Source organism: Odontesthes bonariensis, chromosome 3 (assembly GCF_027942865.1).
Source record: "Odontesthes bonariensis isolate fOdoBon6 chromosome 3, fOdoBon6.hap1, whole genome shotgun sequence".
In the NCBI taxonomy this organism is placed as follows: domain Eukaryota; kingdom Metazoa; phylum Chordata; class Actinopteri; order Atheriniformes; family Atherinopsidae; genus Odontesthes; species Odontesthes bonariensis.
The window spans coordinates 2,347,373-2,371,382 of NC_134508.1; the positions used below are offsets into that span (position 1 = coordinate 2,347,373).

At 42.1% G+C, this 24,010-nt stretch overlaps 1 protein-coding gene across 1 annotated transcript in view; it reads right to left on the minus strand.

Moving 5' to 3' along the window:
* LOC142376646 (semaphorin-3D) overlaps positions 1 to 24,010 on the minus strand; it is a 154,077-nt gene that overhangs the window by 89,742 nt on the left and 40,325 nt on the right. The window contains exon 2 of the mRNA XM_075460087.1: positions 5,485 to 5,721. Coding sequence (XP_075316202.1) covers positions 5,485 to 5,647 — 163 coding nt within the window. The 5' untranslated portion in view covers positions 5,648 to 5,721. The remainder of the gene's footprint in view (positions 1 to 5,484; positions 5,722 to 24,010) is intronic.

Genomic DNA, 24,010 nt, shown 5'->3' on the forward strand with positions numbered 1-24,010 from the left:
TGCGGTCAGTGCGGCATCAGATGCTCTCAGAGGCGCCTGAACAGCAGTTAGAAGCTACTTTATAAGAGTTGCTGTTCAACAAAGACTGGATTTTTCCTTTTAACCAGGTTAAATCATCTCTTTTACTGATGTAAAACTAACAAACAACTCAACAGATTCTCTTGTATTTATTTATGATACTTAAAAAGTGGATTTTTTACAACTAAAAGCTTTTTTTTTGTCCCCTGTGATCCCGCCTCAGTGACGTTTCCACCAACAAGAGTTAAAGACGTGTTAGGAAACCTGCAGCTCAGGACTCCCCACAGAAGAAACTGAGTCATCTCACCAGGAAAACAACAATAAGCTGCTGGTTGTTTGATCTGATGCTGAAAATAATCCATGTTTACATTGTCTGAGTCTCCTTTGGTCACCTGAAGAATCGGCTGTTGTCTCCCAGAGACAAAGGCATGACGTCATCAAAGCGTCTGATGTCGGTCAGACAGTAAAACAAAGAGCTGAACCTCAGTGTAAACCTGAGCTTGGAGTCTTGTAGTCTAATTTCATAGAGCAACATAAAATGTTCCTTCCTCTGTTTAAACCGGAGCTGTCTGAAATAGGGCAGCTCAGGGGTGGAGGTTTGCACCGTCACCTCACAGGAAGAAGCCTCAGCTGGGACCTGTATCCTGTGCCGGCGTCAAAACGCCTCAAATGATGAGAAAAAACTGACAGAAATCAGTAAAACTGACAGAAATTAAACAAATAAACTAAACTTTTTAAAGTAAAAAGGACTAAAAAAGGCCAACATCAAGTGACGTCATTAAAACTGGCAATAAAATAATAATAAATTAAATTAAAATGACTTTTTATTCATAAGTTCTTTAGAGTGACTTTATTATATTATTATTATAATAATAATAATAATAATATATAACTAGAAAGCTGCAAGCAGCTGTATGACCGAGGTGTGCATACGTTGAGATGTGCGCACGTTGGGCATGCGCTGGACGCCGTAGTCGCGCAGCTCTGCCCACACGCACGATACCCTCTGCGTGCGTACAAGCACATAATAAACCCAATGCGGAGGGGTTTTTGAAAATTTCTAGGGGGCGCCACTGAGCCATTTTGCTCCGCCCACACACGATACTCTTTACATACGTACGAGGTCGTCAGGGTGGGCGTGTGTACCAACTTTCATGACTTTACGATGATGATAAGGCTTTCAAATCACAAACGCCATCACACGATTTTCCCCGCCTGGCCACGCCCACACCGTTCAGAGTTTGGAAAAGTTTTTCAATGAATTTTTCCCCCCGTGTCTTAAGAGTAACCTGGCCAAGTTTGAAGATTTTAGCATGAAATATGTGGGAGGAGTTTGATCAAATGCGAGGTGTGGAAAAAAAGACGTTTCACTGACAGCTAGCCAAGCCAGGGCAGGCTGCCCGTCAGCCTGTGCTTTGCAGTATAACCTAAGATATTTGTAAATTATTGTCATAACATTTATAACCATGGATATTATTAGAAATTAAAGGGATAGTTCGCCTCTTTTAACATGAAGCTGTATGACATCCCATATTAGCAATATCATTAATGAACAGTTTCACACATTGTTGTAACTCCCTGAACGCCTCATTCATTCCTCCACGCTGCGCTCATGGAGACTTTTATTGAAAGACGTTTCTGTGGAAGTCTCATCCACCAGATCTCTTTGTTTCAAGGAGACGTTACTTCACTGATCTTTAGGATAAAGTTATAAAGTTCTCTGCAGCTCCAGCAGCAAAGTGTCGCCTGGGGAACCTTTAACCGGACACAGACTGTCCAAACATCCCAAAAAGGAAAGCCAGGAAACATTCTGACACTCCGCTTTAATCAGAACTTCATCCAGTTTTCCCTGAGTGTGTTGCAGCGATGGAGGCTGGGAAGTTGTGACAGTTATAATCAGAGAAGACGGGACAGATTGTTCTGTTTTTAGAGGCACAAAGGAGCTAAAAGCAGTCCAGAGGTTCTGAGTCCTGTGATGGATGACAGTCCTGAACGCTGCTGCCGTTCAAACGGGCCACAAAACACCCGAATCAGGCCTAAAGAGTTCAAATGAGCAGCGTTAGACGCAATAAGCTGCAGATGGAAAACTCATTTGTCTGGTTGGTGGCGTTTCAGCACCGGAGGAATGCACCTCAGCATCCATATTAATGCACTTTTCCTTTTGTTATGTCTGCGCTCATGAAATTAATCAAAGATCAAATCCTTCCAGCATTAAAACATGAAAGCAGAACAAAGCAGAACGCTGCGTTTCACTGGAAAGCTTCTATAGAGTTTAACTTTTCTAGAGTTTAAGTTTTATAGTTTAACTTTTATAGAGTTTAACTTTCATAGAGTTTAAGTTTTATAGTTTAAGTTTTATAGAGTTTAACTTTTCTAGAGTTTAAGTTTTATAGTTTAACTTTTATAGAGTTTAACTTTCATAGAGTTTAAGTTTTATAGTTTAAGTTTTATAGAGTTTAACTTTTACAGAGTTTAAGTTTTATAGAGTTTAACTTTTACAGAGTTTAAGTTTTATAGAGTTTAACTTTTACAGAGTTTAAGTTTTATAGAGTTTAAGTTTCATAGAGTTTAACTTTTACAGAGTTTAAGTTTTATAGTTTAACTTTCATAGAGTTTAACTTTTATAGTTTAACTTTTCTGGAGTTTAAGTTTTATAGTTTAACTTTTCTAGAGTTTAACTTTCATAGTTTAAGTTTTATAGTTTAACTTTCATAGAGTTTAAGTTTTATAGTTTAACTTTTCTAGAGTTTAACTTTTATAGTTTAACTTTCATAGAGTTTAACTTTTATAGTTTAACTTTCATAGAGTTTAAGTTTTATAGTTTAACTTTTCTAGAGTTTAACTTTCATAGAGTTTAACTTTCATAGAGTTTAAGTTTTATAGTTTAACTTTCATAGAGTTTAACTTTTATAGTTTAACTTTTCTGGAGTTTAAGTTTTATAGTTTAACTTTTCTAGAGTTTAACTTTCATAGTTTAAGTTTTATAGTTTAACTTTCATAGAGTTTAAGTTTTATAGTTTAACTTTTCTAGAGTTTAACTTTTATAGTTTAACTTTCATAGAGTTTAAGTTTTATAGTTTAACTTTTCTAGAGTTTAACTTTCATAGAGTTTAACTTTCATAGTTTAAGTTTTATAGTTTAACTTTCATAGAGTTTAAGTTTTATAGTTTAACTTTTCTAGAGTTTAACTTTTCTAGAGTTTAACTTTCATAGAGTTTAACTTTCATAGTTTAAGTTTTATAGTTTAACTTTCATAGAGTTTAACTTTCATAGAGTTTAAGTTTTCTAGTTTAACTTTCATAGTTTAAGTTTTATAGTTTAACTTTCAAAGAGTTTAACTTTCATAGAGTTTAACTTTCATAGAGTTTAAGTTTTATAGTTTAACTTTCATAGAGTTTAACTTTTATAGTTTAACTTTTCTGGAGTTTAAGTTTTATAGTTTAACTTTTCTAGAGTTTAACTTTCATAGTTTAAGTTTTATAGTTTAACTTTCATAGAGTTTAAGTTTTATAGTTTAACTTTTCTAGAGTTTAACTTTTATAGTTTAACTTTCATAGAGTTTAAGTTTTATAGTTTAACTTTTCTAGAGTTTAACTTTCATAGAGTTTAACTTTCATAGTTTAAGTTTTATAGTTTAACTTTCATAGAGTTTAAGTTTTATAGTTTAACTTTTCTAGAGTTTAACTTTTCTAGAGTTTAACTTTCATAGAGTTTAACTTTCATAGTTTAAGTTTTATAGTTTAACTTTTCTAGAGTTTAACTTTCATAGAGTTTAAGTTTTCTAGTTTAACTTTCATAGAGTTTAACTTTCATAGAGTTTAAGTTTTCTAGTTTAACTTTCATAGTTTAAGTTTTATAGTTTAACTTTCAAAGAGTTTAACTTTCATAGAGTTTAAGTTTTATAGTTTAACTTTCAAAGAGTTTAACTTTCATAGTTTAAGTTTTATAGTTTAACTTTTCTAGAGTTTAAGTTTTATAGTTTAAGTTTTCTAGAGTTTAACTTTTCTAGAGTTTAACTTTTATAGAGTTTTATAGAGTTCAACACTTCCTGTTCCTGTTGGAACTCATCTGCATAAAGAGGTGCAGTTAACTCTCCGAGGGCCCACAAAGCCTCAACCAAGGGTCCGAAGCCTCAGGTTTACTCTTACAGACAGTTTTCATCTAAAAGTTTGGCTTTAAGACTGAATAATTTTCCCTTTTCACTCATCTGTAAATCAGATTATTTCTGTAGAAGTCAGCTCACATTTCTGTGGTCAAACCGCTGAAACTGAAGAGGCTCCGAAGTTCGAGGAAAATGTGCGATGTTATTTTCTTATTTAATTGAACCAAGAGGCAGAGTTCCTTATGTCAGTGAGACGATACTGAAAAAAGGCCACAAAGTGCTTCAAGCAAACAAAGGAAACCATCTATGACAGCGTCTGTTTGGCCTTTTAAACGTAGATAAACTGTCAAACTTTTAAAATAACATTATTAAAAACAAACAAGAAAACCAGATCAGCTGGATAATATTCACCGGAAGTATGAGTTTAGGCCAGCTGGTTTGACCACAGAGAAGTCTACTAAAACAACTACTTCATGATGGAAAACCTTTCATTTAACAAAAAATAAAGCCTTCTATAATAACTGTTCCGGGTGTGAAGAATAACTGATATGAATCTCGGGCCGCTGGAGGAAATAAAACGTACCATAAACTGCTCGATGAGGAGCTGTAAACTTTAAAGTTGGTTGACTGCAGATTCAAAGCCAGATTTTCGTCGATTTTGAAGTAAAATATTAGAATTTCTTAAACAAATTCCGAGTACAAACTTGGTGATGCACAGAGTCGGCCTGTTGCCTGGACCCTCGGGTTCAGTGGTAAACGTGCTGTTTACGTCCACCGCTGGTGCTTACGAGGTAAAAACAACCGATGCTTTACGATACATCATCACATCTAATGTTTGGAAAATCATTTGGATTTTATTGGAAGGAAGAAAAATCTGACAAAAGTCTAAAGAGCATCAATTAAGTGCAAATGTGACGACTCTCCTGGTGAATCCTGGGATGCTACGACAGCAACAACACTCTAACTCTAAGCTAACTCTTAGCTAACCCTAAGTTAACTATAAGCTAACTCTAAACTAACTCTAAGCCAACTCTGAGCCAACTCTAAGCCAACTCTAAGCTAACTCTAAGCTAACTCTAAGCCAACTCTAAGCCAACTCTAAGCCAACTCTAAGCCAACTCTAAGCTAACTCTAAGCCAACTCTAAGCTAACTCTAGGCTAACTCTGAGCTAACTCTGAGCTAACTCTGAGCTAACTCTAAGCTAACTCTAAGCTAACTCTAAGCTAACTCTAAGCTTTAACTTGTCACTGCCATCAAACCAGCTGTCCTGCTCATATAAACGAGTTTTACACTGGGTTCAGGAAGGCGACTGTCAGCCTGTTCGGGCACCTCTGCACCTGTTCACCCCCGATGCGCCTCCTACCTGTGTGGGAGAGCTGCAGCCGCGGCCCCGTTTGGCTCCAGGATTTGTGCGGGGCAGCGTCGGAGTCTGCAGGCTGCAGCCAGGGCAGCAGGAGGAGAAACGCCATCAGTATCTGAGGAGAGGCGGCTCTCCTGGCTCTGAGTTCTCCTGCAGCTAAAGTCATCTCTGGTTGATCCTCACTGATGTGGAGAGGGAAGAAGGACCGTCCAGCTGGTCACTGGATACGCTGGACTGCACCTGATGGGAGGAAACGGGACAAAGAGGACACAGGTTAAACGCTAAGTACGTTTTATAATGTGTGTTTACTCCTGAAGGAGTTTGATTTTTCAGCCTTTTCAAACTGAACTGCCTCCGAACACGAGCATGAGGAGCAGGACTGCTGAAATTCTTGACTTTTTCAACATTTTTGCGCACAAAAGATATTTAAAAAATGCAGGAAAGTAAAGGAAGTCTGTTTTATTTGGTGTCTCAGTTCTGAAATCACGAACAGAACAAAACTGCTGGCTGGAAAACAGGAACAGAAGCATCGACTCTGTGAGATCAGAGGAAACAATCCCGTAAAAATGTAAGTTATTACAAACAAAAGGCCAAAAGAAAACAGCTGCGGAGGATCACCTTCCTCCCAAACCTTCTCAAACTGATCAGCCAACTATCATCTGCTGCCAGAACAAAGCGGAACAGTCTCAACACGTCTTATTGAAGTCACATCCTTACAAACAGCTGTTGGCTGCAGGATTAACACAAAACTGATGATGAGAAAGAAAACCACAATCATAAAACCGTCTCTTCTGTTTGAATCTATTCTAATTCCATTTTTCCATCATCAGGCTTAAACTGGGACACTTAAACGTGTCCACATCACCTCACACTTCTGTGAAGCACGGTAGTGGGAGTATCATGGGACCTGAAAGTGGACATTTCAATCCAACTTTATCTATAAAGCACATTTAAAACAACAGAGCTGACCCAAAGTAACTGAGATTAAATCAAAGGCTGTGTTCGATACTACATACTACATACTGCGTACTACATACTCAACGATCAGACAGTATGCAGAGCGTTTACCCACAATGCATTTCGCTCCTGCCCGAGCCGAAATCAGCCGGCCTGAAGCTGATTTCCCTTAAGCTCTAAACTCTGTAAACTTTAGCAACATTTGAAACATTTTCAGGAGAGAAAGTAGTCGTTTAGATCCCCAACGTGTTGAAAACCTGACAAAATACCGGCTGTTTACAATTTTGTTCCCACGAATTCGGCGCTACTAAAGCTAGCCGCAGTGAGCAACGCACTTCCGGTTATTTTCACAAAATAAAATACCCGTTGCCTTTTATCATAGGGAAAGCCATTACCATACAATTGGTGCTTTTGTTTTGAAAACAGGAAGTGAACCTACCCTCGTTGTAGCTAGCTTGAAACTGCCGTTTTGACAGGAAATGACGATCGGCGACGTCACGTTACGTTGCATCTTGGGTAGTTTGAGTATGAGTAGTAACCTCATGATGCATACCCAACATTTCGGAGAATCTAGTATGCATCCGGGAACTTCTTGCTTACTCAAACTCGCATACTAACTCAGAAAGTTAGTAGGAGTAGTAGGAGAAGTATGCGGTTTCGAACACAGCCGAAGAATGCATTCTGGAAAACTGGCTTTTTATGAACTGGGCTCATTTAGATTTGATTGGATTAGGATCACAATGACTTGGATTGTAATTGGACTGAATCTTTGAAGTGATGAATGAATAAAACTAAATCTTTAGCACATGAACAAATCTATGCAGGAGTGGTTCAGAAAGAAGGAAAACGGGCCAAATGCTCAGACTTTCCTTTACCCTGACAGCTCCTCCTGAAACTGCTTCAACAGATCAGAATGTTGCTGGAATGTTTATATTCACATCAGGAGATACTGTGCTCTAAATGCTCATTTTAATCTGAGAAAACACTGCATGTTCTTTTGGCAAACCGCAGCAGCCCACTATCTCATTAATAAAACATTCCTCACGCTGAGCACATGCAGTCAAACACAGGAGAACAGAGGCAAGGTGAAGGAGTGAAAGGAGGTGGAACAATGAATAATGTGTCAGGCTTTGGGCCTCTGGCCTCACAGAGACACTTTGTACCCGGGTTTCACTCTTCTGAGACAGCTTTTATTATTGGTGTTTAATGAAAATGAAGGAAATGATTTATTTACCGAACACAGTTTGAATGAATTAAACACATTAAAGCAGCACGATGAAGAATCTGATACTCAGAGTTGATTAAATTCAGATGAGATGAGGTTTGGAGGATGGAGCTCCAAAAACAGACCAAAACAAACCCAGTTCACAGTTTGTTTTTCCAAACTTATCCCGTGTTCCTAAGCAGCTTGGACTCAGGAGACACCTGAATGAATCCAACACAAGTGGGGATAATGTGAGCGGCTACAACTGGTTGGCTCTCCTGACGTGGGACTGAGTTCAGAGGTCAACAGGTGCATTCATCAGTTAGCCTGTTCTGAAGCTTTAAGAGTTTAGTTTGAGCTCTGCTGAGAGAGGAAAGACAGGTAGCCCGTTGGTTAGCCTGTTGGTTAGCCTGTTGGTTAGCCCGTTGGTGAGCCCGTTGGTGAGCCCGTTGGTTAGCCTGTTGGTTAGCCTGTTGGTGAGCCCGTTGGTGAGCCCGTTGGTGAGCCCGTTGGTTAGCCCGTTGGTCAGCCCGTTGGTGAGCCCGTTGGTTAGCCCGTTGGTCAGCCCGTTGGTGAGCCCGTTGGTGAGCCCGTTGGTGAGCCCGTTGGTCAGCCCGTTGGTGAGCCCGTTGGTGAGCCCGTTGGTGAGCCCGTTGGTCAGCCCGTTGGTCAGCCCGTTGGTGAGCCCGTTGGTGAGCCCGTTGGTTAGCCCGTTGGTCAGCCCGTTGGTGAGCCCGTTGGTGAGCCCGTTGGTGAGCCCGTTGGTCAGCCCGTTGGTCAGCCCGTTGGTGAGCCCGTTGGTGAGCCCGTTGGTGAGCCCGTTGGTGAGCCCGTTGGTGAGCCCGTTGGTTAGCCCGTTGGTCAGCCCGTTGGTGAGCCCGTTGGTGAGCCCGTTGGTGAGCCCGTTGGTGAGCCCGTTGGTTAGCCTCTTGGTTAGCCTGTTGGTTAGCCCGTTGGTGAGCCCGTTGGTGAGCCCGTTGGTTAGCCCGTTGGTGAGCCCGTTGGTTAGCCCGTTGGTGAGCCCGTTGGTGAGCCCGTTGGTTAGCCCGTTGGTGAGCCCGTTGGTTAGCCCGTTGGTGAGCCCGTTGGTTAGCCCGTTGGTTAGCCCGTTGGTTAGCCCGTTGGTGAGCCCGTTGGTTAGCCCGTTGGTGAGCCCGTTGGTTAGCCCGTTGGTTAGCCCGTTGGTTAGCCTCTTGGTTAGCCTGTTGGTTAGCCCGTTGAGGAGCTGATGATTTCAGTTAGAAAGAGCCTCTCTTCATCATTATTCTTTATCTTTGTTTTCTGTCATTTTTTTCTACCTTTTTTGCTAATTGTGTTATTTTGTGGCTCTTTGTGTTTATTTTGTGGCTCTCTGTGGTCATATTGTGGCACTTTGTGGTCATTTTGTGGCTCTTTTTGTTTATTTTGTGGCTCTCTGTGGTCATATTGTGGCACTTTGTGGTCATTTTGTGGCTCTTTGTGATCATTTTGCGTCGTTTTGTGATCATTTTGTGGCTCTTTGTGGTCATTTTGTGGCTCTTTGTGGTCATTTTGTGTCATTTTGTGGTCATTTTGGGGCTCTTTGTGGTCATTTATTTCGTCCGTCTGATGTTCATTCCTTTCATCGTGATGTTTGAGTCTCATCGTGGTGATTTTCCCCCCTGCAGTGTTTTCAGATCTCTAAGTTGTTTGATTTACCCTCCAACCACAACTGTCATCAGGTCTCTTTAAACAGATGTTTCGGCCCCTGAGCCTCCTGATCTTTTCGGGCCCCCAGAACAGCAGACCTACTCAATAATTCTCTCCCGAGGACTCAAACAGACTGGAAGTGTTGAAAAGCCTCTAAATGCAAAGCTAACTCTTTAAGCACAGCCTTCCTGTGCCAGACGGGATGGTAAAACTCACCAGAGCTTAAAGCGCAGCTCCGAGAGAAAGCATCATTTATCATAATCTATCCTGGCGACTGGTGAGCATCATGTCAGCAGGTTTTTAAGACCTCAACAGGTTAGAGAGACGCCTGCTGAGACACCAAAGACAGTCAGACGGGTTTAACTCGGCTTCTGCTTCGTGTTGGAGTTTAACCTCGACGTGACATTCAGACTGCGGCAACATAAATGTGGGAAAGATTATCAAACAGGTTCCATGTGCAGATCGACTCTGTGGCTTCACAGTTCTGCCACACGGGCATCAAGTCTCACCTCCAAATGTTTTCAGAGTGAATCTATAATTCGTGTCATAATGTTGCTGTAAACTTCAAAGCAGTGGAGGATGACTCATGACTTAAGTACAGCCTCACTGTTCTTTTGGGGGGTAATTTCCACCTTTTTAGGGTCATCTTATGACTCTTTATGGTCTTTTTTGTGTATTTATGGTGTCATTTTGTGGTTGGTTTGTATCTTTGTAATCATTTAGTCTTTCTGAGGAAAACTTGACTCTTTGTGGTAATTTTGTAACTTTTGGGCCTATTTTAGAGTGATTTAGTGTCTCTTTGACATTATTTAGAATCTCTTCATCGTTATTCTTTATCTTTGTTTTCTTTGTAATGTTGATTTACATTATTGTTATTTTTGAGTCTCTTTTGGGTCATTTTGTGGCTTTGTGATCTTTTGTGGCTCTTTGTGATCACTTAGTGGCTCTTTGTGGTCATTTTGCCAGCCGATGGTGGCCATGGGATGAAGCCCTTTGAAAACATTCCTTTGTAATTCTCGGTGATGACAGATTACATCTGTTATTATCATCTGAAACTGCTCATTTAAAATCAGCTACATCTGTCCTCGGTTACACTGTCTAACACCGATGATTAGCAGCATACTTAGGATCAGAAAAATGGAAAAGTCTGATTTTATTTCATCAATCAGGACACAGTTAAAAGATTTATTTTGGGGGTTTTATGTAAAAAGAAAGAAAAAAAGGGAGGAAGGCAGAAGTTTGAGTGTAAAATGCAAACATCCTCCTGTTCATAAGAGCTGAGAACACACGGCGTGTGTTAGTGGGCATTTCTGTATAAAAACAGACACACAAATACAGCTGTAAACAGCTGTAAACAGCTGGGATGCAGTGAAATGTAACGTTAACACATCAGCATTGTTCATCACTTGAGTGGAGGAAATGACCTCCTCAGAGCTGTCAGCAGGGAGACAGACGGGGAACAAACCGCCTCTTCCTCTCTGCTCATCCCACATACAAACGTGTGTGTGTGAGCGTGCACGAGCGTGCACGAGACCAAGTCAAAGACTGAACAGACAAGAGTCTGTAAATAAATCCCTGGAGGAAACTCATCATTATGTTTGCTGTCTGACTGATGAACACGCTAAACAAACACATCCATGTTATTCTAACACAAACACACACACGTGCACGCACACGTGCACGCACACGTGCACTCTCCAGAACACAGACGTAAGAGCACAGACGTTTGGCGACTGATCTAAAAATAAACCATCTGTTTATCCATGTCGGTTTTCTGTTCAGATTGTATGTATATCTATATATATATATAGATATACATATATTTTTATTATTTTACATTTTATTATTTTATTTCTTTATATATTTGTACATATCTATATATATATAGATAGATATGTACATATATTTTTTATTATTTTATTATTATATATACAGTATATATATATATATATATTTTTTTTTTTTTTATTGCACCAAACAGACCAGGCCAAATTCCTTGTGATGTGAAAATTACTTGGCAATAAAATCTTTTCTCATTCTGATTCTGATTCTGAGATTCAGACGAACTGCAGGTCAAACAGGAAGTTTGGTCTCTTTCTGACTTTTGGGACGTCGACACTCGGCTGCTTCGCCTTCAGAAGACTTCACACCTCTGAAAACTAAAGTTCCGACTCGTGTCATGGTGTAATACATGAAGGTGAAGCCACGTTAGTCCCTGAACATGTCGGACACTGAAGTCCAGATTTACTACAGTTTCTGTTCAGAATGTTTCAGTTGGACTCTTCTAACAAGGCTGAGCTGAAAGGCGTGGACCATCCATCATGGCGCCATCATGGCGCCTAATTCTGAACAGACTGGAACAAAGCTGAGACGACCTGGAACCTAACAAAGAACCGTCCAGAACACCTGCGCACGCTGCCACTGAGTGACCTAAAACAACCGTCGAAATACAAGTTATATACTGAAAAAAGTAAGTATGTAGAGATGGGAATCGTTAAGAATTTAGCAATTCTGGTTCCGTTATTGATATCACTTATCGATTCGGTTCCTTATCGGTTCTCATCCAGTTATTTAGTACAATAACTCTAATATCAGATGGAAATTATTCATACAGTATGTCGCTGACATTATTACAGCATAGATCTGAAGTCCCCCCCTCCCAGTTGGACTGGTCCCAGGAATGGGTGTTATTGTTATTAATAACTGCTCTGCTCAGACTCATGGGGGAGGTGCTTGTTTCCTGCCGTTTCCATAGCGATAGCGGTACGCCAGAGATATTTAAGCCTGATTTATGGTCACCTACGGAGACCCTACCGTCGGCCAACATTCCTATCTATCTATCTATCTATCTATCTATCTATCTATCTATCTATCTATCTATCTATCGAGGAGACGGAGACTCGCGGACACCTCAAGGGTTGTGATTGGTCGGCTAACAACATCATTTCCTGGAATCCCTTTCCCGGTTTAGCTCCTTCCTCTCAGAACAACAACGCCGCCATTTCTGAAAGAGTTTACTGTGTGCCGGTCAACATTTGGTCAGAATTATTTGCATTTCAACATCAACAAGCTCCAACTCAAACAGTCTTTCTCTCTCTGTCGCCATTGTTCGCTGTGAGGAGTGGAACGGAGCCGGAAGGTGAACAACCAATCAACCACTTTCACCACAGACGTAAGAGATTGGGTCGTCTAGCGTAGCGCCGCCTGCTGATCGGGAGGGGAACTGCCTTGGGTATCCGACAGCCCGACGGAGAACTTCGAAAGGTTAAAGGCCTCGTTATGCTTCTCCGTCGCAATCCGTCTCCGTGGTCACGCAGAGGCTTTAAACCTTTCGAAGTTCTCCGTCGGGATGTCGGATACCCAAGGCAGTTCCCCTCCCGATCAGCAGGCGGCGCTACGTTAGACGACCCAATCTGGCGACGTCGACGATAGAAGTGTTGGCCGACGTACGCAAGCGACGGAGAGCGTCTCCGGGAGGGTCTGCGTGGCTCTCCATAGGCGACCACAAATCAGCCTTTAGACTTGAGAGCCCTGCGTTATCTGGGACCTTTGAGACGGAAGACGCTGAGCCACAAGCTCCCCCACGAGAGCCGCCGCCATCGCTGAGCAGCGTGTCAAAGACTTAGGTTTGTGCAAAGTAGCTGCATGCTGTGTGGTCAAAAGTTTCAGCATGTTGGAGGTGTTTCCCCCTTTGATGTGATCACAGCTCTGCACCTGTTGCAACTGGCCCTAGTTTTGTCCTTTTTGGTGACATATAACCAAACTTTGGAGCGCTTCTGCCTCGACGCCATGTTGGAAACATTCTGATCTGAGCCAAAATACGAAGCGTCAGACGTCAGCAGAGCCTATAAACGGGATCGTTAGGCAGGCGGGTTAACGTTTCCACGGCATCGAACTACTGGGAGTGATTCCCGTCCCTAAGTATCTATGATGGGTGTGACGGGATATTTCCACGATTATCAGCTCATCCCATCTTCATTTGTCGAGATATGTGAGAGATACGGGAGATTGGACCGAAAACAAGTTTCAGTGCAATCTGTTGGTTTCCTTAGCTGGGAAATAGTTTTTGAATTGGCTCTATATGAACAAATTGGATTATTTTATGAATAATTATGATTACAATTAATTGAATTCCAATTGGCTTGAATTGGACTTTATTATCTAAGTGCCTTGAGATGACATTTGTTGTATTTGGCGCTATATAAATAAAAAAATAAAAAATGAAAAAAAAGATGGAGGGACAGGGACATAAAATAAAGAGACTTTCCTGTAAACCCGCTGATGAAATATAAGTAAATTTGGGATTTTCATGTCGACCTTATTTGAACACTTTAAGATGGCCACACTGTGATGCGCCCGGGCTGCGGCGTGTCGGCACGTTCAGCGCCGGCTGTAAAACGACCTGCTGATGAAGCGGCTGCCGCCGGCTGCTCCTGTTACCATCACACACTGTGACCTGCCCAGTAAAAGCTCTGAGCCTCTGGATGCCTCACATGCTTTCTCTGACCTCCGTCTCCCCGGAGAATAAAGCTCCTGGTCCAGGGATTAAGTAGTTTTATTATGTTTACAGGAGAATGAGGTGAAAAGGTGGCCGTCCACTTGTGGGGAACCTGAAACATCTTAATATAACTTCCCGGGTGATTTATCTGCAGAGAGGACACTGCACCCTGACTTCTTCTCAGCTTCTTTAATTTATAACTTTATGTTCTTTATCTATCTATCTTTTTCCTCCTCTCTAACAGTTTCATCTTTATCGGCCCGCCGTTGTGGTTTTAAAACCTCTCGCTGCCAAACATCTAATCCTCAGCAAGATTTAATAACTCCTTCCCCTTCCAACTGACCCCTCCTGTCATCTTATTACTTAAAACAATCCTCCGTATCTCACCCTCTTTCATGTAGAGCTGGCTTTCTTCAAGCAAAATCCCGAATCTAATCATCTCAATCCTTTTCCCTGCTTTTTCTAAAGGGGACGTAATGAAGGAAATCCCTTTTTCTGTTCTTCAGAGCTCCTATTTGGGCGTCTGAAGTCGCTGCCGAGGAAGATTTTTAGTATAAAGTTATGCCAGTTTGTCTGTTTCACCTCAAACTTTGAGCCTTACTTACATTTTCTTGCTCACATCCACCCTGCAGGTGTAAAACTCCTTCTTCCTGTTCCTAGGAGCATATATCAGGGCGTCCCAACCTCAGCCAGCCGAGGCAGGTGGACACCCTTCCTGGTTCCAAACCCTACATATTTTCAGGGAGTTGTTACTGTTTCTTTTTAAAGGATTAACATCACATTGACACATGTGTCTGAGTCCCACAGTTTCTAACTGTGACACTGCTGCATCTCATGATGGTGAGAATGGTTTCCCTTTCTGGGAGCTGCTAACACGCGGTGCTGTGCTTAAACTAGGGCTGGGCGAGTTAACGCGATAATGACGAGTTAACTCGTTAATTATTTAACGCCGATAAATATTTTATCGCATATTATAATATATTAACGCGTTTTTTTAATTTTATTTTTAATTTTTAATATTTTTTTGGAGCTTTTGTGACTTTAATGGATAGGAAAGTTCAGAGAGACAGGAAGTAGGGAGCAGAGAGAGGGGGAACAACATGCAGCACCCCTGTTTTATTATTTGTTTTATTATTGTAAAAGTCTGTTGTTCACAGGCTTTTATTCTGTAAAAGTCTGTTGCTCACAGGCTTTTATTCTGTAAAAGTCTGCTGCTGTCTGCTGTGGAACAGGAAAAGAAAGTAATCGGCGGATCCACCAAACATGGAGAAGGGTACGGAACTTTTACTCGGCCATTTTCATTTTAAAGTTCTTCCAGACGGCGGAGTCGACAGAACCAAAGTCATCTGTAAACTCTGCCAAGTTGAATTGTCTTCTCAGCGTAGTAGTTCCAGTCTAAAATATCACTTAAAGGCAAAACACACAACTGATAGCAGCAAGTCATTCAAGGAAACAGACAGTGGAGCGAGGCTTCTACATAAAAACTACAGAAAGATGCTGATGTTAAAAGTGTGTTTGCACAACAAATGTTATGGCACTTTCATTCATATGGCAGCACATTTAAAATAAAGCTAAATGCTAAAAGCTATACGCTACTTTTGGATTCATTTTTGGATTCTGCGTACAAATGCGATTAATCGTGATTAATCAGGGAAATCATGTGATTAATTAGATTAAACATTTTAATCGTTGCCCAGCCCTAACTTAAACACTTAGAAATATGTACCATAACTGACTCCAGCTCCACTCTGCTTTTTAAACAAGTGTCAAAATGCCAAACAAACTTTACCAATTTTTCCTTATTCACCTCTGGAACTGATGGTTCAGTCATCTGCCAAGAATGCAGAACTCGCTGCGTGCAGCCCGAGTTCATGCAAACACAGCTGTGAATATTCACCAAATCATTTTAAAAATGATAAAAACAGTTGTGAAAATATTGTCCATTTAACCCTCTGCGTTTACTGCCAAACGTTTCCGTGACTCTTAGGGAGGAAAGTCCAGGTTAGTGCCCAGAGAGCAGGTGCTGGGGTGGGGCTGAGTTCTGCCCCAGAGGCCCCCTGGGGCACCCTGGGGCACCCTGGGGCACCCTGGGGCACCCTGGGGCACCCTGGTACCTGCCTGCACAGCTGGAAAACACCTCCAGGACGTGTTTACTTCTGTGAGAGAGCAGAGCATAACAACATTCTTCAGGTTGAAGGTCACACACACACACACAGAGACGCTCGTAACGACTGTGATGTGAAGCTTACGCAACTGCGGCACAATCAAAACAGATGAGCGCACGTGGAATGCACACAGAGTCTTTACCCACAGAGCTCCTGACATCGAAAATCACCCCGAGCAAAGAGACATCTGGAGCGGATCAGTAGCATTCTGCACCATTTCTCTCTCTGATATGTTCTTTTATTAAAACCTTCCACTCTGGAAAAGGAATTTTCTCAAAATGTTGCCTTATTCTTTGAGAGGGGCTCAAATAAAGAGTAATTCATCTAAAAACCTGCGTCTCGAACAATCATTTCTGCCCATTCAGAAATAAACTGAAATCAGGATTTATCATCTCAACAGACACCTGATGAAACACCCGACTCTGAATCTGCAGAGATGGGGACTCAGATCGACTCGAGTCGCTGTTTTGATGACTTGTGACTTGACTTGACAAAAAAAGAAAAGACATGAGACTCGACTCGGACTTGGAAGTTAAAGACTCGGCACTTGACTTGAGACACGATGACTTGAATGACTTGGCAGCATCTAGCATAACTTCGAACTTTGTTCGTCATTTGAAGATCCATTCTGACCAGTAAGTGCTTGTCAAATTAGCTAATATTAACCTGTTAGCCTAGTCGGTAGTTAGCTAACGTTAGCTTGATATGATACGGGGTGGGGGACAGTTACTTATATCTTGTCTTTTCACTTTATTAAGATCGGATTCTGCAGGTAAAATTGCAATAATAAGGTGACTTGACTTGAGACTTGAAAGCTAAGACTTGGGACTGACTTGAGACTTGAAAGCTAAGACTTGGGACTTACTTGAGACTTGAAAGCTAAGACTTGGGACTGACTTGAGACTTGAAAGCTAAGACTTGGGACTTACTTGAGACTTGAAAGCTAAGACTTGGGACTTACTTGAGACTTGAAAGCTAAGACTTGGGACTGACTTGAGACTTGAAAGCTAAGACTTGGGACTTACTTGAGACTTGAAAGCTAAGACTTGAGACTTACTTGAGACTTGAAAGCTAAGACTAGGGACTTACTTGAGACTTGAAAGCTAAGACTTGGGACTTACTTGAGACTTGAAAGCTAAGACTTGAGACTGACTTGAGACTTGAAAGCTAAGACTTGAGACTTACTTGAGACTTGAAAGCTAAGACTTGGGACTTACTTGAGACTTGAAAGCTAAGACTTGAGACTTACTTGAGACTTGAAAGCTAAGACTTGGGACAGACTTGAGACTTGAAAGCTAAGACTTGGGACTTACTTGAGACTTGAAAGCTAAGACTTGGGACTGACTTGAGACTTGAAAGCTAAGACTTGGGACTTACTTGAGACTTGAAAGCTAAGACTTGGGACTTACTTGAGACTTGAAAGCTAAGACTTGGGACTGACTTGAGACTTGAAAGCTAAGACTTGAGACTTACTTGAGACTTGAAAGCTAAGACTTGAGACTTACTTGAGACTTGAAAGCTAAGACTTGGGACTAACTTGAGACTTGAAAGCTAAGACTTGAGACTTACTTGAGACTTGAAAGCTAAGACTTGGGACTGACTTGAGACTTGAAAGCTAAGACTTGAGACTTACTTGAGACTTGAAAGCTAAGACTTGGGACTGACTTGAGACTTGAAAGCTAAGACTTGAGACTTACTTGAGACTTGAAAGCTAAGACTTGGGACTTGCACGTGTGACTTGGTCCCATCTCTGTGAATCTGATCTGAGTTTTGCTGCATTTCTGAGACACATTCAGGAGATATTACAGCGAACAAACACACCATTCAGACCCCTGAAAGACACAAACATGTGCTCGTACTCAGGTGGAGGGAAATGGGAACACGAAAGGCACAAGGGGACAGTAAATCTCAGAATATTGTCGGACATTTTACTTCACACAACTGCTTTGGTTTATTCGAAGAGGCTCGCGTGTCGTGTAAAGGTGGAAACTGTAACAAAGCAAACACAGATGCTGTAAAACAGCAGGAATGTGAGCGCCAGGATGACTGGAGATAACCGACCAACATCTTCCTGTTCTCTGAGGCTGACCTTCACACACACTTTGTTTTTATCGTTTTCAGGATATCTTCTGGGTTCCACTGAGATTCAGCAACATGTTGACACGAAACAAGGGTGCAGCTTCTTTGCTGTTAGCTTCATTATTGAGAAGATTATTAGAAGTTTCTGCTGTGATGTTTTATAAAGATAAAGACACAAGTACGTTTCTTAAAGTTGTAAAGTAAAGTTCCAGCTTTTGGAGTCTCCCTTGGTCCATATTTTCTCTCACAAACTGTGTGTTCAGCACCTGACGGGAGGATAATCTGCAACATTTATGGCTGCAGATGGAAACTCAAAGATTCATTGCACCATTACACCCGTAGCAGCAGGCTGGACTGGTGACACAGCACAGGTTGGCTCCATATCAGGCAGTTTAAATTCAGCTTTAAATCTAAAGAGACTTAAGGTGAGGAGCAGCTTCGACACAGTAATAAAGCCTGGTGTAAGCATTAAATACTAAATCTATTTATTTTTCAGCCACATTAGCTGCCTGTTAGCATTAAGCTGGAGGCTGATAATAAAACAAGTAAAGTTAATGTGAGTATTAATGCAGGAATTTTGAGGTTCAGAGACATGGTTATTTTATCAGGATTACACAATTATTTGTGTCTGAAAACTGTTTTTTAGTTTCACACTGAAGCCAAGAAAAGTCAACGAGCAGCTAGAGGCTAACACCAGCAGCTAGAGGCTAACACCAGCAGCTAGAGATCAACACCAGCAGCTAGAGGCTAACACCAGCAGCTAGAGATCAACACCAGCAGCTAGAGGCTAACACCAGCAGCTAGAGGCTAACACCAGCAGCTAGAGATCAACACCAGCAGCTAGAGGCTAACACCAGCAGCTAGAGGCTAACACCAGCAGCTAGATGCTTACACCAGCAGCTAGAGGCTAACACCAGCAGCTAGAGCCTAACACCAGCAGCTAGAGATCAACACCAGCAGCTAGAGGCTAACACCAGCAGCTAGAGACTAACACCAGCAGCTAGAGGCTAACACCAGCAGCTAGAGCCTAACACCAGCAGCTAGAGATCAACACCAGCAGCTAGAGGCTAACACCAGCAGCTAGAGATCAACACCAGCAGCTAGAGGCTAACACCAGCAGCTAGAGATCAACACCAGCAGCTAGAGGCTAACACCAGCAGCTAGAGATCAACACCAGCAGCTAGAGGCTAACACCAGCAGCTAGAGGCTAACACCAGCAGCTAGAGCCTAACACCAGCAGCTAGAGGCTAACACCAGCAGCTAGAGGCTAACACCAGCAGCTAGAGCCTAACACCAACAGCTAGAGGCTAACACCAGCAGCTAGAGATCAACACCAGCAGCTAGAGGCTAACACCAGCAGCTAGAGGCTAACACCAGCAGCCTATGAAAGCTTTATTTATGGTGCCAAGTCACAGAAAACAGCGCTGAGAGTGAGTTACTTCCATGGACCAGATCTCAGTTTATTGCAGAAAGGACCTGAGATGGACATCCATCCAGCATGGACCCCGCCTCTAACCTCAGTTTTGGGACTGTTGTGTCTGAGCTACTGTCACCCGTCTCTCAGCTCCAGCCAGCCTGACCTCTGACCTCTCTCATCGATGAGGCGTCTCCATCCGAAGAACAGCCGCTGGCAGGATGTTTGAGTTGTTCTGAGCAGCTCGGATCCCTCAGGACCACAACCATCTACCATCACAGGTCATCAATCAAACTTCACAATCTTTCCCAGCTCTCACAGTTTAATATCAAACATTTCTGTTCTCATGTGTCTATGCAGGGCCGGCCCAAGCCTTTATGGGGCCTTAAGCAGAATTTCATTTGGGGCCCCCCTACCATCACCTCAGCTCCAGATGCCTCATTATTCCATAGGCTACACTGTTATGTGTGTAACGGACCCACAATCATTAGCATTATTTGTAATCATCTTACATTATACAGGTGTCATTCTTGTTTTTAACCTTAAAGGGATAGCAAACTCATAAATATGGTTTAATTAACTTCTACATAAAGAGTGATGTATAAGTATGGCTCATTAATTTAACTATTTGAAAATAACATCAGCAGGCTGGAGACGGTGGCGTGGGGGCCCTAAGCGACCGCATAGTTGGCATATGCCTTGGGCCGGCTCTGTGTCTATGCATGAAATCTGCACCATATCTTTTAACTTATCTGGACTGTTGCTTGTTTTTAAATTCATTTAAATTATTTTATTTGTTTCTCTTTATATTCTTTTATGTATTTTTAATGCTTCTTCCACTCCCTGCTGCAATGCTTTTATTTTATGTGAAGCACTTTGAATTGTTTTGTACATGAAATGTGCTACAAATTAATTTGATTTGGTTTTATTTGATTTGATTCGAGCTTTTTGTCTGCTGCTACAGGCTCATTGAATGACTGCACAGTTCCTAATTACAAGTTTTAGTCGTGTGATGTTTAAAATTCTTTAAATTTCAGTAGAACGTTAATTCAAAGCGCACCTGAAGCAGGAAACGATGGAACTTCTGGAGCACTTTTGATCAGAAGCAGCAGATCCCACAGGTATCCACCAGCCTCGTTTTGGTGTTGATGAAGGTAGTCCGGCTAGTTGGCTGGGGTTTAAAAAATAAAGCGTTTTGCTTCTCAGAACAATATGCGTTCAACAGAGTAATACATTTGAAAATTGTGAGGTCTGACTTTTTCCTGGAGAACCATTTTGTGATGCAAATGTATTACTCTGTTGAACGCATATTGTTTTGAGAAGCGAAACGCTTTATTTTTTAAACCCCAGCCAACTAGCCGGACTACCTTCATCAGCACCAAAACGAGGCTGGAACTCTGCTCACAGGACGCAGCAGGGGGTAAGAAGATGTTCAGAAATGATGTTGCTGATATGGGATGTTATACAGCTTCATGTCAGAAGAGGCGAACTATCCCTTTAAAGCTGCCGTCGGCAGGTTTTCAAAATTACGAGTCTAAAGTCGGAAAATTCGAACTGATACAACTTTCAGGTCCCTCCCCCAACCTCTAACAAGCTCCGAATCGCCCCCCAAACCCCTCCCCCTCTATGGACGAGGTTGTGCACGTGAGTTCACACCAGTGTGAGCGCACACAAGCTGGGGCAGACTCACGCTCAGCAGTGTGTGCACAAGCTGTGATTGACAGGTAGGATTCCTCCACCCTAACGTGATTGGTTAAAAACAGCCGGGAGCGCTCGGTTTTTGTAAGCATGATTACAGGCTTCAGAGGGAGCTACAGATTTCATTATTTTTCCTAAACAGCCTATTTAATATTCTACTTCCAGAATCCCATGACAGTTCAAGCTAATATGACTAAAAAAAAGGTTCTAATGGTCCTCTGCTTGTCTTCAGAGCAGCAGGCTGTACAGCATCTGATGCTAAATGATATTATTCTGCAGCTTTCCTTGTTGTGATTTATTTGCACTCTTAACCGCGTCTGGAAACGGCCGAAGTCGATGCTGTGGCCCGTTTAAAGGCTTAAAGAGATGTGACCTCAGAGTCGTGCTGGAAGACGTCAGACTCTCCGCAGGAAAACAAAACAAAATTCTTGAATCCTGGACAAAAGTGTGAGTGATGGTGAAAGTTTTCCAAGGTTTTTCTCCTGGAGGGATTTGAACAAAGTGAGACTTGCTGTTACTTGCTTGGCTGCACCTGGAAGTTACTCAACGTCCTCCAGAACAAATTCTCCTTGTCTGTGTACGAATCTATCCCTAATTTAGTCGTCTCAAGTGTTCGAGCTGGGATCTGACACGCTTTTTCCAACCTTGGTAACATGGTGTGCAGATGTTAGAGCTTCATAGATTTAGTCTAATGAGTAAAATAAGAAACCGAACCAAAGATTAAATCCAGTTATAAGAGGAAAAATGACAGAGAGAAGCAGAAACTAGGTGTTCTGTTTCAGTGCATATTTATTAATAACATGTCTGAACGGTAACAGTGAGTCCAGGCATGTTTCCATCTTATTATTAATGACTCCGTCTGCTTCTCACTTCATCGTTTCTGCTGGGAGAAGCAGACCTGTGTCAACACAAACTGATTACAGAACAACTGCTGTAATGGGATCACGGATCCTTTTTAAGAGGCCAGAGCAGCTCGATGGTCGCACTCCACTGATGTTCAGCTCACGCTCTGCTGAACTCATTCTGAAATGTTTTGTCCCCGATCGTTGTTCAACATTAAATGTTCTTCAATGCTCAAGATATGAAATATTTTGTCTCATTAACTTAATTTAATTTGGTAGTAAAAATTCTGCCATTTAAGGCCTGCAGAAAATAGAAATTAGAAATTAGGTTTTGAAATTAATCAAGTTATTTCAAACAGCCGATTGTAACCATGATCCGGTCCTAAATAAGCCTCCATGATGAGTTTCTGAGGAGTAAAGATGTTCAGAGGATCTCCAGTTTGTCCACAGATGTGTTTAAAACAACGTTCCTCAGAGAAAGACTGGAAGGGATCTGCATATTTCTGCCTCTGCAGAGCAGAATATCATTAAAGCATTCAGGGAATCTGGAGGAGTTTCAGTGTAAAGGACGAGGGAGCGAGCCTAAGCTGGACCCCCGTGACCTCTGACCCCTCAGAACCATCCAGAACCCTCATTCATCAGCAGCTGATAGAAGCACACGGACGAGGGATTACTGTGGGAAACCTTTGTCCAGCACCACGATCCAGAGTTCCATTCACAGCCTTTACTGTGCAGAGAAGAAGCCTGATGTTAGCCTGATGTTAGCCTGATGTTAGCCTGATGTTAGCCTGGTGTTAGCCTGGTGTTAGCCTGGTGTTAGCCTGATGTTAACCTGATGTTAGCCTGATGTTAACCTGATGTTAACCTGATGTTAGCCTGATGTTAGCCTGATGTTAGCCTGATGTTGGCCTGGTGGTAGCCTGATGTTAACCTGATGTTAGCCTGATGTTAGCCTGGTGTTAACCTGATGTTAACCTGATGTTAACCTGATGTTAGCCTGATGTTAACCTGATGTTAGCCTGGTGTTAGCCTGATGTTAGCCTGATGTTAGCCTGGTGTTAGCCTGATGTTAGCCTGGTGTTAGCCTGATGTTAACCTGATGTTAGCCTGATGTTAAGCTGATGTTAGCCTGATGTTAGCCTGATGTTACCCTGGTGTTAGCCTGATGTTAACCTGATGTTAGCCTGATGTTAGCCTGATGTTAGCCTGATGTTAGCCTGGTCCAGAGGCGGAGTCCACTTCTCTGGGCTCGGAGGCGTCTGGGATGGAACAGCCCTATGAACAGCCCTATGAACAGCCTTATGAACAGCCTTACGAACAGCTCTACGAACAGCCTTACGAACAGCCCTATGAACAGCCTTATGAACAGCCCTATGAACAGCCTTACGAACAGCCTTACGAACAGCCTTATGAACAGCCCTATGAATTGCCTTAAGAACAGCCTTACGAACAGCCCTATGAACAGCCTTATGAACAGCCTTACGAACAGCCCTATGAACAGCCTTATGAACAGCCTTACGAACAGCCCTATGAACAGCCTTATGAACAGCCTTATGAACAGCCCTATGAACAGCCTTATGAACAGCCCTATGAACAGCCCTATGAACAGCCTTATGAACAGCCCTATGAACAGCCCTATGAACAGCCTTATGAACAGCCTTATGAACAGCCTTATGAACAGCCCTATGAACAGCCTTACGAACAGTCTTACGAACAGCCTTATGAACAGCCTTACGAACAGTCTTATGAACAGCACTATGAACAGCCTTATGAACACTCTTATGAACAGTCTTATGAACAGCCTTATGAACAGCCCTATGAACAGCCTTATGAACAGCCTTATGAACAGCCCTATGAACAGCCTTATGAACAGCCTTATGAACAGCCCTATGAACAGCCTTATGAACAGCCTTATGAACAGCCCTACGAACAGCCTTATGAACAGTCTTATGAACAGCCGATGAACAGCCTTAAGAACAGCCCTATGAACAGCCTTATGAACAG